Source organism: Taudactylus pleione, unplaced genomic scaffold (genome assembly GCF_031769625.1).
Source record: "Taudactylus pleione unplaced genomic scaffold, aTauple2 ptg000004l, whole genome shotgun sequence".
Taxonomy (NCBI): Eukaryota; Metazoa; Chordata; class Amphibia; order Anura; family Myobatrachidae; genus Taudactylus; species Taudactylus pleione.
In genome coordinates, this window is record NW_028284407.1 from 1,194,437 (window position 1) to 1,206,479 (window position 12,043).

Consider the following 12,043-nt stretch of genomic DNA (forward strand, 5'->3'; position numbering starts at 1 on the left):
GCCATCCGGATCTGCCCCCTTTCCAAGAAGTGGGATGTCCAGGGCTTGATGGCACAATTCGGGGTGTATCGCATCATCATGGCCCTGCCTTGTGCATTGGGCAGCAGGCGAGAGGACCGCCATGTTGAAATTCACCATATTATAGTCCCATCCATCATACTCCTGTCCTCTGGGATCTCCCAGGAGCAGGGGTGGATCAAGAGAGGGGAGGGCCTTTGTGCAGCCATCGTGCGCCCCCCCCTCTCACTGGCAGATTTCCGCAGTAAATTCTTGCACTTGCTAGAGTCTACTGCGCATGCACCAATGTCTAGAAAATGTCACCATGCTTTTTGGTGATTTCTGTTATTCACATGCGACATGTTCCCGGTGATACCAGAGGCGCAAGCTGGAGAGGTAAATATTGTGAGTGGGTGCAGGGAGTCGGTGTGGGCCACCCTGCACTCATTATATATACACCCATGTCCATAGGGCATTATTAACATGTAGGCAGGTATGCCCGGGAATCTTTTCATTTGGGCCTCCAAGTGTATGCCCGGTAATCTGCCACACACATTAAAGGTTTCAGACTCCTCTATCAGTAAGATTACTTACACAGATTGTTATCTTTCTCATATAATTTAATTTTCCACTGTTGTGCATTGGATATATGTTGTGTACTTTATTGGTGTTTATGTTACCCCTTGTAGGGTGCTGCGTACACAATGTGACACCTAACAAATAAAAGATAATAGTAATAATGATCCCTGCAGTTATTTGCCCATTTGTAAACGAATTAGTAGAATTATCTGTACGTTATTGTAATGAATCCATTTATTTTTTAATTGCAAGAAGTTCCTCATATAATGATGACTTTCTCTATGGCTTATTTAACACTAATAAGCTTGAATGTTAGACAACAGCGATCTTGAAACTCATTTCTGAAAATGCTTTTTGTACAGCAGTCGGAGATCAAACCTTCCTTCTAAACTAAATAAATATCAGTGTGACTATGAAAAGTAGGCGGGAGCAGACAGGATTCTAAATGCGCCCGGGAGCTCTAATCTCACCAAGTGAAACACAATATGGTCCGTGACGATCTTCTAACATAACTGTAATAATGTGTGATAATACATACCTCTAACATTTGAATGATCTAAATATGAACAAGGTCACACCTCCTCCAAAAAGTTTATGTGGCTGTGTCATGTTAGGAGCATGGTCATGTCAGAGTGGGCTTTCAGTGCACTAGACTTCACCCAACACCCAGGGCCGGATTATAGCGGAGGCGAGAGGGGCGGTCATCCCGGGGCCCCCACAGCTAAAGGACCCCCACACAGCAGCAGCAGCTGCACAAGAGCAGGCAACGTTATTAAGCCGCGCCCACCTTGCGCCAAAATGCCACGATTCGCGGGTCAATTGGCTGGAGGCGGAGCCAGTAAGATGCATTTCCATGCAATTGATGCAATTGTGTCATTTGGCTCCACCCCTTTCCGATTGACCCGCGAATCGCAGGTAAAACTGCCAGGGAGCAGAGCTTAATAACATGGTGCCTTCCTGCCAGGTCCCCTCCCCATCCACAACATGCAGTGCAGACGGTGCAAGGTAATTGTAAGTGTGTGTGTGCATGTATGTATGTGTGTTTGTGGCCACAGTACAGTATGTGTGACACATGCGTGTGTGGTGTATATATGTGTTTTTCTGTGTGAATGTATGTATGTGTGTGTAAGTATATAAATATATGTGTGTGGTGTATGTGTATATATAAATATATACAATTATATTGATAGGGGCCCCCACAAAGTTGTTGCCGCAGGGCCCCCTCATACCTTAATCCGGCCCTGCCAACACCCATCCTCTTGTTGGGACATATCTCCCAACAAATATACCAGCCGTGAAAACCAAGACAGCCCCCTCAAATTGGGACAGATGGGAGCTATGGGTAAAATGTAATACCCTTATTGTCTAAAGTACCATTCCTTAGCAAATTTTCCTTCTTAATTATTTATTATATATGTCATACTGCACTCTCTACCTTTAACTTAGAGATATTAGACTATACTAGATATGAGATACAAGACTATAGTACAAGTGCTGTTACACAGGTTAACAAAATGCCTTATCCCAAATGGTCACTGAGTTCACTACTGAGCATATGCAGGGGCCATCTTGTATTTACTGTGTAGAGTGACATGGTGGGAGACAGAAGTCTCCTACTTAGCTCCTAAAGAGAACCTGGTTAACACCTGCTTTTAAAGCTGCTCTAGGACCCTGCACCGTCACCCGTTTGCAGCATACACTCACCGGGTGGTAAGCTGTATAGAACCCTGTTCCGTTCAAGCTCGCTCCATTACCAGTGTGCATGTAAAAGTGAGTACGACTGTACCTGCTATTTATCAGTAAATCAACACCACTAGTTAAGTAACTGGGCTGTTCATAGTTTGAGTCATCTGCTGGTGTGTGCCTATATAACCCTGTGATATCAACACCTGCAAACACATAATTTCCAACACTAACATCTATAATTCACAGGTGGATTATTGTTCCTATAATGTATAAGTTTTTTGAACACAGAAGTGATGACATCAGAACTACTTTATTATGTTATGACATCAGATTCTCACTATTTATACAGATACTGGGCCTGATTCAGACCTGGTCGCAAGCGCTGAGCGCTCGCAACCGGGTTGTTGGCAGCCCAGAGCGCATGCGCGAGACCCGGATAGCAACGGGCAATCTGTCGCTCCGGGTCTCATGCCAAAGGGGGCGTGCTGTCGATGTTGAGTGACTGCACGCCCCCTTTGGTGGGCGGGCCAGGGGGGTGGCTGCCCAGTTAGAGGCGTTCCCATGAGAACGCCTACCATCTGGGGGCGGCCACACTGACATCACAAGTGATGTCAGTGGGAGAGCTTTCAACTCTGTTAGAGCCGAAAGCTCTCTGGGGCTTGCGGCCACGAGACCCTACCACGAGACCCTACCTCGTCGCAAGCCCGATGGTTGCGATGGTCTTGACCATCGCGACCAACATCATGGCCGCTCACTATAGCTGTGGGTGGTCACCCACAGCTATGCAAGCGGCGAGGAGGCCGTTCTTAAAAAAAAAAAGACCGGCCCTGTTTCAGACCGAGCGCTCTGTCAGTGCGAACGGCTCTGAATCAGGGCCACTATGCACACAGTTTATAAGGATATTAACATCACATCTGTATCAATAGTAAATTAAGCTAAATAGTTTGTTTCTACTGTATGGGTTGTTTACTGTTAAAGGACAAAACTGCTAAGATGCAACCAATCAGCAGTTTTCTATAATTGATCTTGTTTAAGTTAGAAAATTAATCCAAACATCTGATTGGCTCATTGTGCTTTGTTAGTAATTAAGCCCATATAACTTAAACACAGTATTACTTGTGGGGGATTACTTTTGTGTAATATCATTCAAATGACATCTCAACCTTAAGTCTAGGTTGATGAAATGTTAATGGATAGTTCTGTAACACGCAGTTATACTATATACTGTATGTGGAGAAGAGGCATTTGTCTTTGGCTATAATTATGAATTTCTGAACTTTTTGCATAGGTTTGTAGGAGCTATCGGTCTACACTCCCGGAAAGACGGGAGGCTCACGAAAATCGGGTGGCGCTCCCGGCCACCCGGAAAAGTTGGCAGGTCTCCTCCACAGCCTGCACCCCCCAGCGACCCCGCCTACACCCGCTCGCAAACTGTGGCTGCCCATTTACAGAGCACAAGTGGGCAGTCTGGGGGTGGGGGGTGCTGACCCGATTCGTGGTGAATCACATCATCGTAGCCCTGACCCCCCCGCTATACAATGCCTGTTTTCTCAGCACTATATAGCAGGGGGCGGGGCCATGAAGACGCGATCATGCCACCGTGCCCCCTTCCACGCCCACTTCCCTGGCCACCACAGCCCCTCTCTGCCGGCCTGGTTCCCCCTCCCTCCCTTGGGGTAACCTAGTAGTGGTTGGTATGGGTAATCAGCATCCATATGTGCTATACACAAGTCAGCTCTATTAACCGGACACTAAAGTTCATTTACAAACCACAGAGAAGCGCAGGTCAACACCACTGTGTTAGTTGCACATCTGTGCCTTTATATCTGCCAACATCATGTTCCTTGGTACTGCTCTTGGAAAATTAATCCATGCCCAGATTAGCAGATCTGCTCTGAAATGCACAATGTATAAAGTGTGCGAACATGTCTTCAAAGTCCAATGTACGACCACTTTAGGGTCACCAAGGTTATTAAAGAAAACATTTATTTATATATTTCTCCTAAAATATAGCTTTGTTGAGCGTTAATTAATGTCTTCAACTAAACTATTAGAATAAAGACTCATCTGTATTATATTACTTTATTGTATTTATTATGTGTCATTTTTGTCTCTTTGAAGTCTGCTATCTTTACACTGCTTAAGGTGCTAAAAGGCAATTGGAAACAACGCTTGTACAGAAAACCAATGAAGTGCTTGCTACATAGTTGTACTATATAGTTAAATACATTTATTGTAACATTAAATTATAAAATAAATAATATATGCCTACACAACCATCATAATACATATTAAAATGTCTGTATAAAAATAATGATAACAATGCAGTCCTTTGTGTAAACCACAAGTTGATAAGAAAGTTCTTGGTATTGTTATTGCTTCCATCGGTGTGGACACAGGTATTACCCGAAGTATACAAGTAGGAGAGAATAAAAGTTCAGTCCTGAGCCATGTGTATATTTACTGTGTGGGAGTAATCTGGGGAATGGATCGACTTTATCTGGCCGCTTTCGGAAGCGTTCCCCTCCGCTACACGGAGCAATGTTGGCCAGTCAGGGAACAAACGTATTAGCCGGTTGCAAGCTGCATGTGAACTCTGTTGTTGTTAGACAGTCACTCTCCTCTTAGGGATTTGACTGGTCAATCCGGGACCACGGGGGTCTTTATAGATTGTATTTTGGAACGGTGAATAAATACTGCTTCCACAGACGCGTTTCACTGGTTCCCCAGTTTTATCAAAGGTGATTTATGGGCTGCACAGAAGCTCTCTATATATCTGTCTTAAGTGGCTGATAATTATCAGCTGTTTCCGATTTGGACGTAATCAAAACAACTCTTAAGTCAGAGAAACATAAAATTGATAAAGCTGAGGCACCAGCAAAATGCGTCAGTGGCAGCAGTATTCTTTATTCACCTTTCCAAAAAATTATCTATAAAGACTCCCTGCGGTCCCAGATTGACCGGTCAAATCCCTAAGAGGAGAGTGACTGTCTAACAACAGCAGAGTTCATACGCACCGTGCAGCCGGTTAATGCGCTTGTTCCCTGACTGACCAACATTGCTCCGTGGTGTTGAGGAGAACGCTTCCGAAAGCGGCCACATAAAGTCGACCCATTCCACGGATTACTCCCACACGGTAAATATATACATGGCTCAGGACTGAACTTCTTTTCTCTCCTACTTGTATCAACTTGTGGTTTACACAAAGGACTGCATTGTTATTATTTTTATACTGACATTTTAATATGTATTATGATGGTTGTGTATGCATATATTATCTATTTTATAATTTAATGTTGCAATAAATGTATTTAACTATATAGTACAACTGTTTAGGAAGTACTTAATTGGTTTTCTGCACAAGCCCTGTATCTAATCGCCTTTTACTACCTGTTTTGGAGAGTGACTACCTCCTTATAGCAGCGGCTTTTAGAAAAACATCCCATAACAGAGCCGAGATAGGTATCTAGTATACCTTATCACAATGCTTAAGGTACACCTTAAAATATATTTTCTTGTAACTGCGAGGTGCAACTTTTGTCCCAGTGAACATAACAAAGATGAGGCCTCAACTGTGAAAATTGAAGTCCACCCCCTTTCTCCCCCCAAAGTTTTCCTTCTTTGAAACCGACACCACCAAACATTTGCAGTGACCGGAGTGGGAAAGCTGCTCTCCAAAAGGGGACATGGTAATTCATCACGGGAGAGTGCCCAGTGCTTCCAAAGCTTTACCTGCCATGTTCTCTTCCCTTTTAGTCCCGTACACACCATGGCAGGTGCATGCTGCACCCATTCTCCGCTGCTCAGCTATGCAGGACAGCAGGGACTTGGACTTACCTCTCCAACTGCCCGGCCAATCAGTCCAGTAACAGAACCCTCAAATCAGGACTGTCCAGTTGAAATTGTGACGTATTAAAACACCACCGTATTGATCTGCAATACCATGCATTGTGGTGGAAATTTAGGAACACAAGTGGAAATCGAGGTTTACAGCACTCTGGCCATTTTGCTCTCAATGAGTATGCGCACATATGGGGTAGACAGGGCCGGCTCTACCATTAGGCAGCTGCCTAGGGTACCAGAATCTGGGGGGGCTTCACTAACGCTGCCTACCACAAAATTGTACTTGATGCTGGTGGCAGCTATGGAACTTATAAGATGTACTTTCATCTGAGGGGCTGGGAAGTGGGCATTGATGGTGGTTGGGGGCAGTAGGTTGAAGTTTTGCCTAGGGTGCTGAGAAACCTTGCACCGGCCCTGGGGGTAAATGTACTAAGCCTTGGAGAGAGATAGAGTGGATGGAGAGAAAGTACCAACCAATCAGCTCCTAACTGTAAATTTTCAAACACAGCCTCTAAAGTGACAGTTTGGAGCTGATTTGTTGGTACTTTATCTGTTTCCACTTTATCTCTCTCCAAGGCTCAGTACATCTCCCCTTAATAGTTTTAATACACGGTTTACTGGGCAAGAGCTGCCATAGAACAAAACTTTAATTCTGGTTTCATTAGTATTTGATGTTTTGTGCTTTTTGTTTTAAATTATTTACTTTATTATGTGTCAAAGCACAACGTAGAAAACATTCAGTAAATGCTGTCATGACATTCCATATTTTGAATATTTGGCAATGAGAGGGAATAGTCAGGGGCGGAAGGAGGACAGAAAGGGGATTAGAATGCTGGATGATGTTGGCGTTTATGTACCAGTCAAATGAGGAATTTACTGTAACTTTTTTTTTTTTCTATCTTGTGTGTTCTAGGATCTGGATGTCTGTATAACTGAAGTTAGCAAACTGATAGATGCACATGAAGCACACATGGTTGGAAGTAGGCGGCATTCCAATTACTGTGCATCTCACAGGAGTACAGGTACATTGCACAACTGGCTCCCTCCTAGGATGTATAGGCGCATGGCACAAGCACTAAACCAACAGCAATTGTAAAAGGACAGGATTATGAAATTATAGAGGGTAAAATTTACTAGAGGTTGATATTAATCAAATAAAAATGGATCTAAATCGATCAAATCAAGATTGCTGTTATGTTTCAGAGGCTAAATCACACATTTACTAACAGAAGATTTTTTATATTGATTTTTAATTTTTAGTAAATGTGCGATGTAGCCCCTGAAACACAAAACATCGTTATCGTTCAATCGCTTGTTAATCGTTCACAAATCGGCCATGTAAATGTCGAAAACGACCAGCGATATGCGCGCCTGCTGGTCGTTTTTGACATCTGTCATCGCCCGAACATGCTGGTCAACCTGACGATGTCGCCAGGTTGCCCATGTTCGGGGATGATTGATGTGCCTACACTGTACGACTGAACGTTCAGTGCAGGCACATCACAGACTGTGAAACGGCAGCACGATCACAATGTCGTAATCGTGCACTCGTTTCTATGTCTGTAAGTGGATGTGCCCCTTAAGGGTTTAATTACCACAATTTTGTTTCTCTCTGTTTCAAAAAGTACAAATTTCACCCAAAAATAACTGAAATTGAGAATTACATTCCCAGCCATAAAAATAAATAAATGAGGATGTGGGCATTTTATACATAGTATGCATATATTATATGTGCCAATTCTGTATGTGCAAAACCTTTTATTACATTGCTTAGTGAGTCTAGAAACATTCTTCTCCGTGAAATCAGGCTACATTTCATGGACAAATATACAGTACCATGGATTCATTTTTAAAAATGTGCTTTTCTCTAGAAAAGTCCTAGGTTTCGGCATCTGAATTGATGCAACAGAAATCACGAGTTCTACAACCACAGCTGCGACTGTTCTAATCCATACTATCATGTCTGTGCTTAATGACCGTTTTTATCTTTTTAATTGGATATTAATTATATTATGGATGCTCTTTTCCATAGTCCCTTTCATCTCAAAAGATTTATTTATACCATGTTCTTAGTACGTTAAACACTTTAGTAACACATAAGGACCTCATCTTCCAGCTGTAAAAATGGGGATGATGAAGTGGAAATATTACATTGTTTATAAAAAAAAAAAAAAAAAAAAAAGAATTGATATTGTTCAGTACAATGATATTCTTCCTGATAAACAGATAAACACAATGGGTTCAATATGTTTTGTTGACGTCATCGTGTTGACATGCTTAGCTTGTCGACATTGACCATGTTGCATGTTGACACTGGTGAGAAACAGTAGGTCCCAGCGTGCGGCGATCACTTAACCTTTACGGTGCAACGGTGTCTTCCGGGTCTTGGGTATCAGGTGATGCGGAGTTTCGGAAGTGTCATCTGATCAAGCGGGTTTGGTGGGGACTACGCTAACCCCTAAACCCTTTTTAGTTTGAGATAATGTGCAGAAATGTTAATTTACGTATTGATGTAAAGGAAATTACATTTGCAATATAAGTTACTTAATAAACAGAACTAATATTAATATTCACGAATGTATGAAGGTTTGAGGAATTTTGGGGGTAATCATCATTCCTTGGAGCAATCGGTTTTCATGTGTATCTACTAAAAACACTGCAGAAACTCACCCAGAACATAGGATCTGTAACTCAACGGTTTGAACTCAGCTAAACATATATTACACTCTATGTATGGGAGGTTTTATGTTTACAATTTAGGGTCTAAGCATTTATTTTCATATTCAAAAAAATTAGTTTACTATGCATATAATAGGAAGACTAAACTGTTTACAAGTAAACAATACCCAACTGTTTCCTTTAGACTTCCCACTTTACTTTTTACGCACAAGAAATTAACAAGGATTTTTAAGTTTGTGGTGCATTTTTCACTGGAAGGTGCACAAGGAGCTGGCAGTCTTCCTCCTTGTTGTTTTTCATGAGACACATCTAAGCGTGTCACAAGTGGTGCTTCTTTCCTGTTAGATGAGAAACATCTAAGCGTGTCACAAGTGGTGCTTCTTTCCTGTTAGATGAGACAGATCTAAGCGTGTCACAAGTGGTGCTTCTTTCCTGTTAGATGAAACACCTCTAAGAGTGTCACAAGTGGTGCTTCTTTCCTGTTAGATGAGACACATCTAAGCGTGTCACAAGTGGTGCTTCTTTCCTGTTAGATGAGACACATCTAAGCGTGTCACAAGTGGTGCTTCTTTCCTGTTAGATGAGACAGATCTAAGCATGTCACAAGTGGTGCTTCTTTCCTGTTAGATGAGACACATCTAAGCGTGTCACAAGTGGTGCTTCTTTCCTGTTAGATGAGACAGATCTAAGCATGTCACAAGTGGTGCTTCTTTCCTGTTAGATGAGACACATCTAAGCGTGTCACAAGTGGTGCTTCTTTCCTGTTAGATGAAACACCTCTAAGAGTGTCACAAGTGGTGCTTCTTTCCTGTTAGATGAGACACATCTAAGAGTGTCACAAGTGGTGCTTCTTTCCTGTTAGATGAGACACATCTAAGCGTGTCACAAGTGGTGCTTCTTTCCTGTTAGATGAGACACATCTAAGCATGTCACAAGTGGTGCTTCTTTCCTGTTACAGAAGATAATAATCTGATGTTGATTATTTAACGGTGCATGAAGCCATTTTCCCGTGGCAGGTTCAGGGAGGTTCATCGAGAAGAAGTTGAGGACAACACGGAGGCGATGCCAACAACCCAAAACCCTGAGTAGCCCGGAGGACAGCTTGTACTACAACCAGATCAATGTGAGTGCCGTGTCCAATACCAGTGTGATTGAGACAAAGAGCTTCAGGTAGCAGTGTTCTAATGCAGAAGGGCTTTTAAAATTAAAACAACAACATTAATTTGGCTTTAGTGAAGCCATTTTAAACCTGTTTGACTAGGATAAGAGTGTGTATAACATTTATTTGATTTGTGCATGTCAGTATGTAGGACAATTTATATTTATCTTAACTAGACCAACATTTAGCCAATCTGAGCACCCAATTGTTAACAACAGCACAGAATGGTCATATGAGGCTTCTGTTAGTGGGAGATTGTGTCAAAAGTACCTTCATTTACTTGGTAACCAGCCCAGCTAAACTTGACTTTTCATTTGACGGAATACTTTGAATATGCTGGTGGACGGCATCCTAGGCGTCGATATTCCGACGCCCAGAATAATGCCGATGACGATATCCCAAAGAGAATCAGGATACCGACGCCGGCATCCCGATCCCCACCATCCCGAAGGTAAGAAGACTGGTAAGTATGATATTTAGACTGGGGATGGGGGGGTTAGGTTTATGCACCCCCAGGGGTAGATTAGGGTTAGGCACCCCTCGGGGACGGTTAGGCGGCGGGGAGGGGGGTTAGGGTTAGGCACCATTGGGGGGAGGTTAGGGTTAGGCACCCAAACCAAGAGGGTTAGGTTTAGGGTGCGGGAAAGGGGGTTCTGGTTAGGCACCACCAGGGGGAGGTTAGGGATAGGCACCACCGGGGGGAGTTTAGGGTTAGGCACCACCAAGGGAGGGTTAGGGGGGGGGGAGGGGGAGAGTTAGGGTACTTACCGCCCCTGTCGGGATTTCACTCCATTGGGCTTCCGGTGTCAGAATTTGAACCGGTGACTTTTTAACCACCGGCATATCATACCCAACCCCATTTGACAACTATGCTTACTCTCCAGTCTTCGTGTGCTCATTATTCCAAAGCGTGAAACTTAATCTGTCCCTTCATGCATCCAGAGGTGTAGCATGGTGCCATGGAGCCCGGTGCATGCCTACAAACCCTCCTTCCTCGTTACTGAATTTTGCTAAAGTGGGCTGAGCTAGCTTATAAAGCTAATTTGAAATGAAAAAAATATCATAAATGGTTTAAGAGACGCTCGTTTGATGGATATGTTTTATATTTCACAAATGTTATGAGCGACAGCCCTGTTTTAAGACATCTGTAATTTTATGATTCATTGATGACAAACCCTTTGACATATATATACAGTATGTTGTAAAACAGTACAACAAAAAATAAAAAGTTATGATTTTTTTTAAATATTTAAGTTATTTATTTGTCAAATATCTAGGGGGTATATTTACTAAAGTGCGGCTTTTTAGAAGTGGAGATGTTTCCCATAGCAACCAATCTGATTTTTGTTATCATTTATCTAGCACCTTCTAGAATATAATAGCTAGAATCTGATTGGTTGCTATGACTTATTGATACCCTTTGACATATATATATAAAGTACAGGTGATGTTGCCGTGGGGGGAGAAGAGTGTGCGCCACATTTAGCCAAGTGAAGTAAACAGATTGCAGCACTATAAGTAGACAAAAGAAAGTGTTGTGCAGTAGGACCCAGGAGTGTGAAAAGTCATAGTGAGTATGACTACAAATATACAATATAGTACAAACATAAAGGGCCTGATTCTGAGTCGCGCACAATGCCTATAGTCCTGGATTTCAGCGGTTTTCTGCTATTTCTCATGCTCAAAAAACCCTAATACAGATGGGCCCAGCTTCACTGTAGCTCATAGCGCAGCGAGTCGCGCCATGCGTGGCGTGAGACGCCTTCCCGCGATCGGGGCAGCGCAATAGCATCTCCACTCAATCCTATGGAGACGCACTTCCGCCATCAGGGGGGGACGCGCGAGTGCGTCTCCATAGGTTTGAATGGAGACAAACTTCCACGATCCGGGACGCGCCATAGTGTAGCTTGGCGCATAGCGCGATTCGCAGGCGCGATTAGCAACAAACTTTCTGGGCGCATCTGTAACTCGTACAGTGCATGCTTTACGTACAGAGGTGCAGATGCGATTGAGACACTCACTTTGGAGGCCATACTCCTAGGGAAATCTGGAACCGACCATAGGACTGCGACAAATTTTAGTGGTGCGACCATTGGTGGC

At 43.1% G+C, this 12,043-nt stretch overlaps 1 protein-coding gene across 1 annotated transcript in view; it reads left to right on the forward strand.

The window, feature by feature from the left end:
• MYO3B (myosin IIIB) overlaps positions 1-12,043 on the forward strand; it is a 420,510-nt gene that overhangs the window by 319,494 nt on the left and 88,973 nt on the right. The window contains exons 26-27 of the mRNA XM_088474539.1: positions 7,019-7,127; positions 9,801-9,907. Of these exons, the coding sequence (XP_088330665.1) occupies positions 7,019-7,127; positions 9,801-9,907 (216 nt within the window). The remainder of the gene's footprint in view (positions 1-7,018; positions 7,128-9,800; positions 9,908-12,043) is intronic.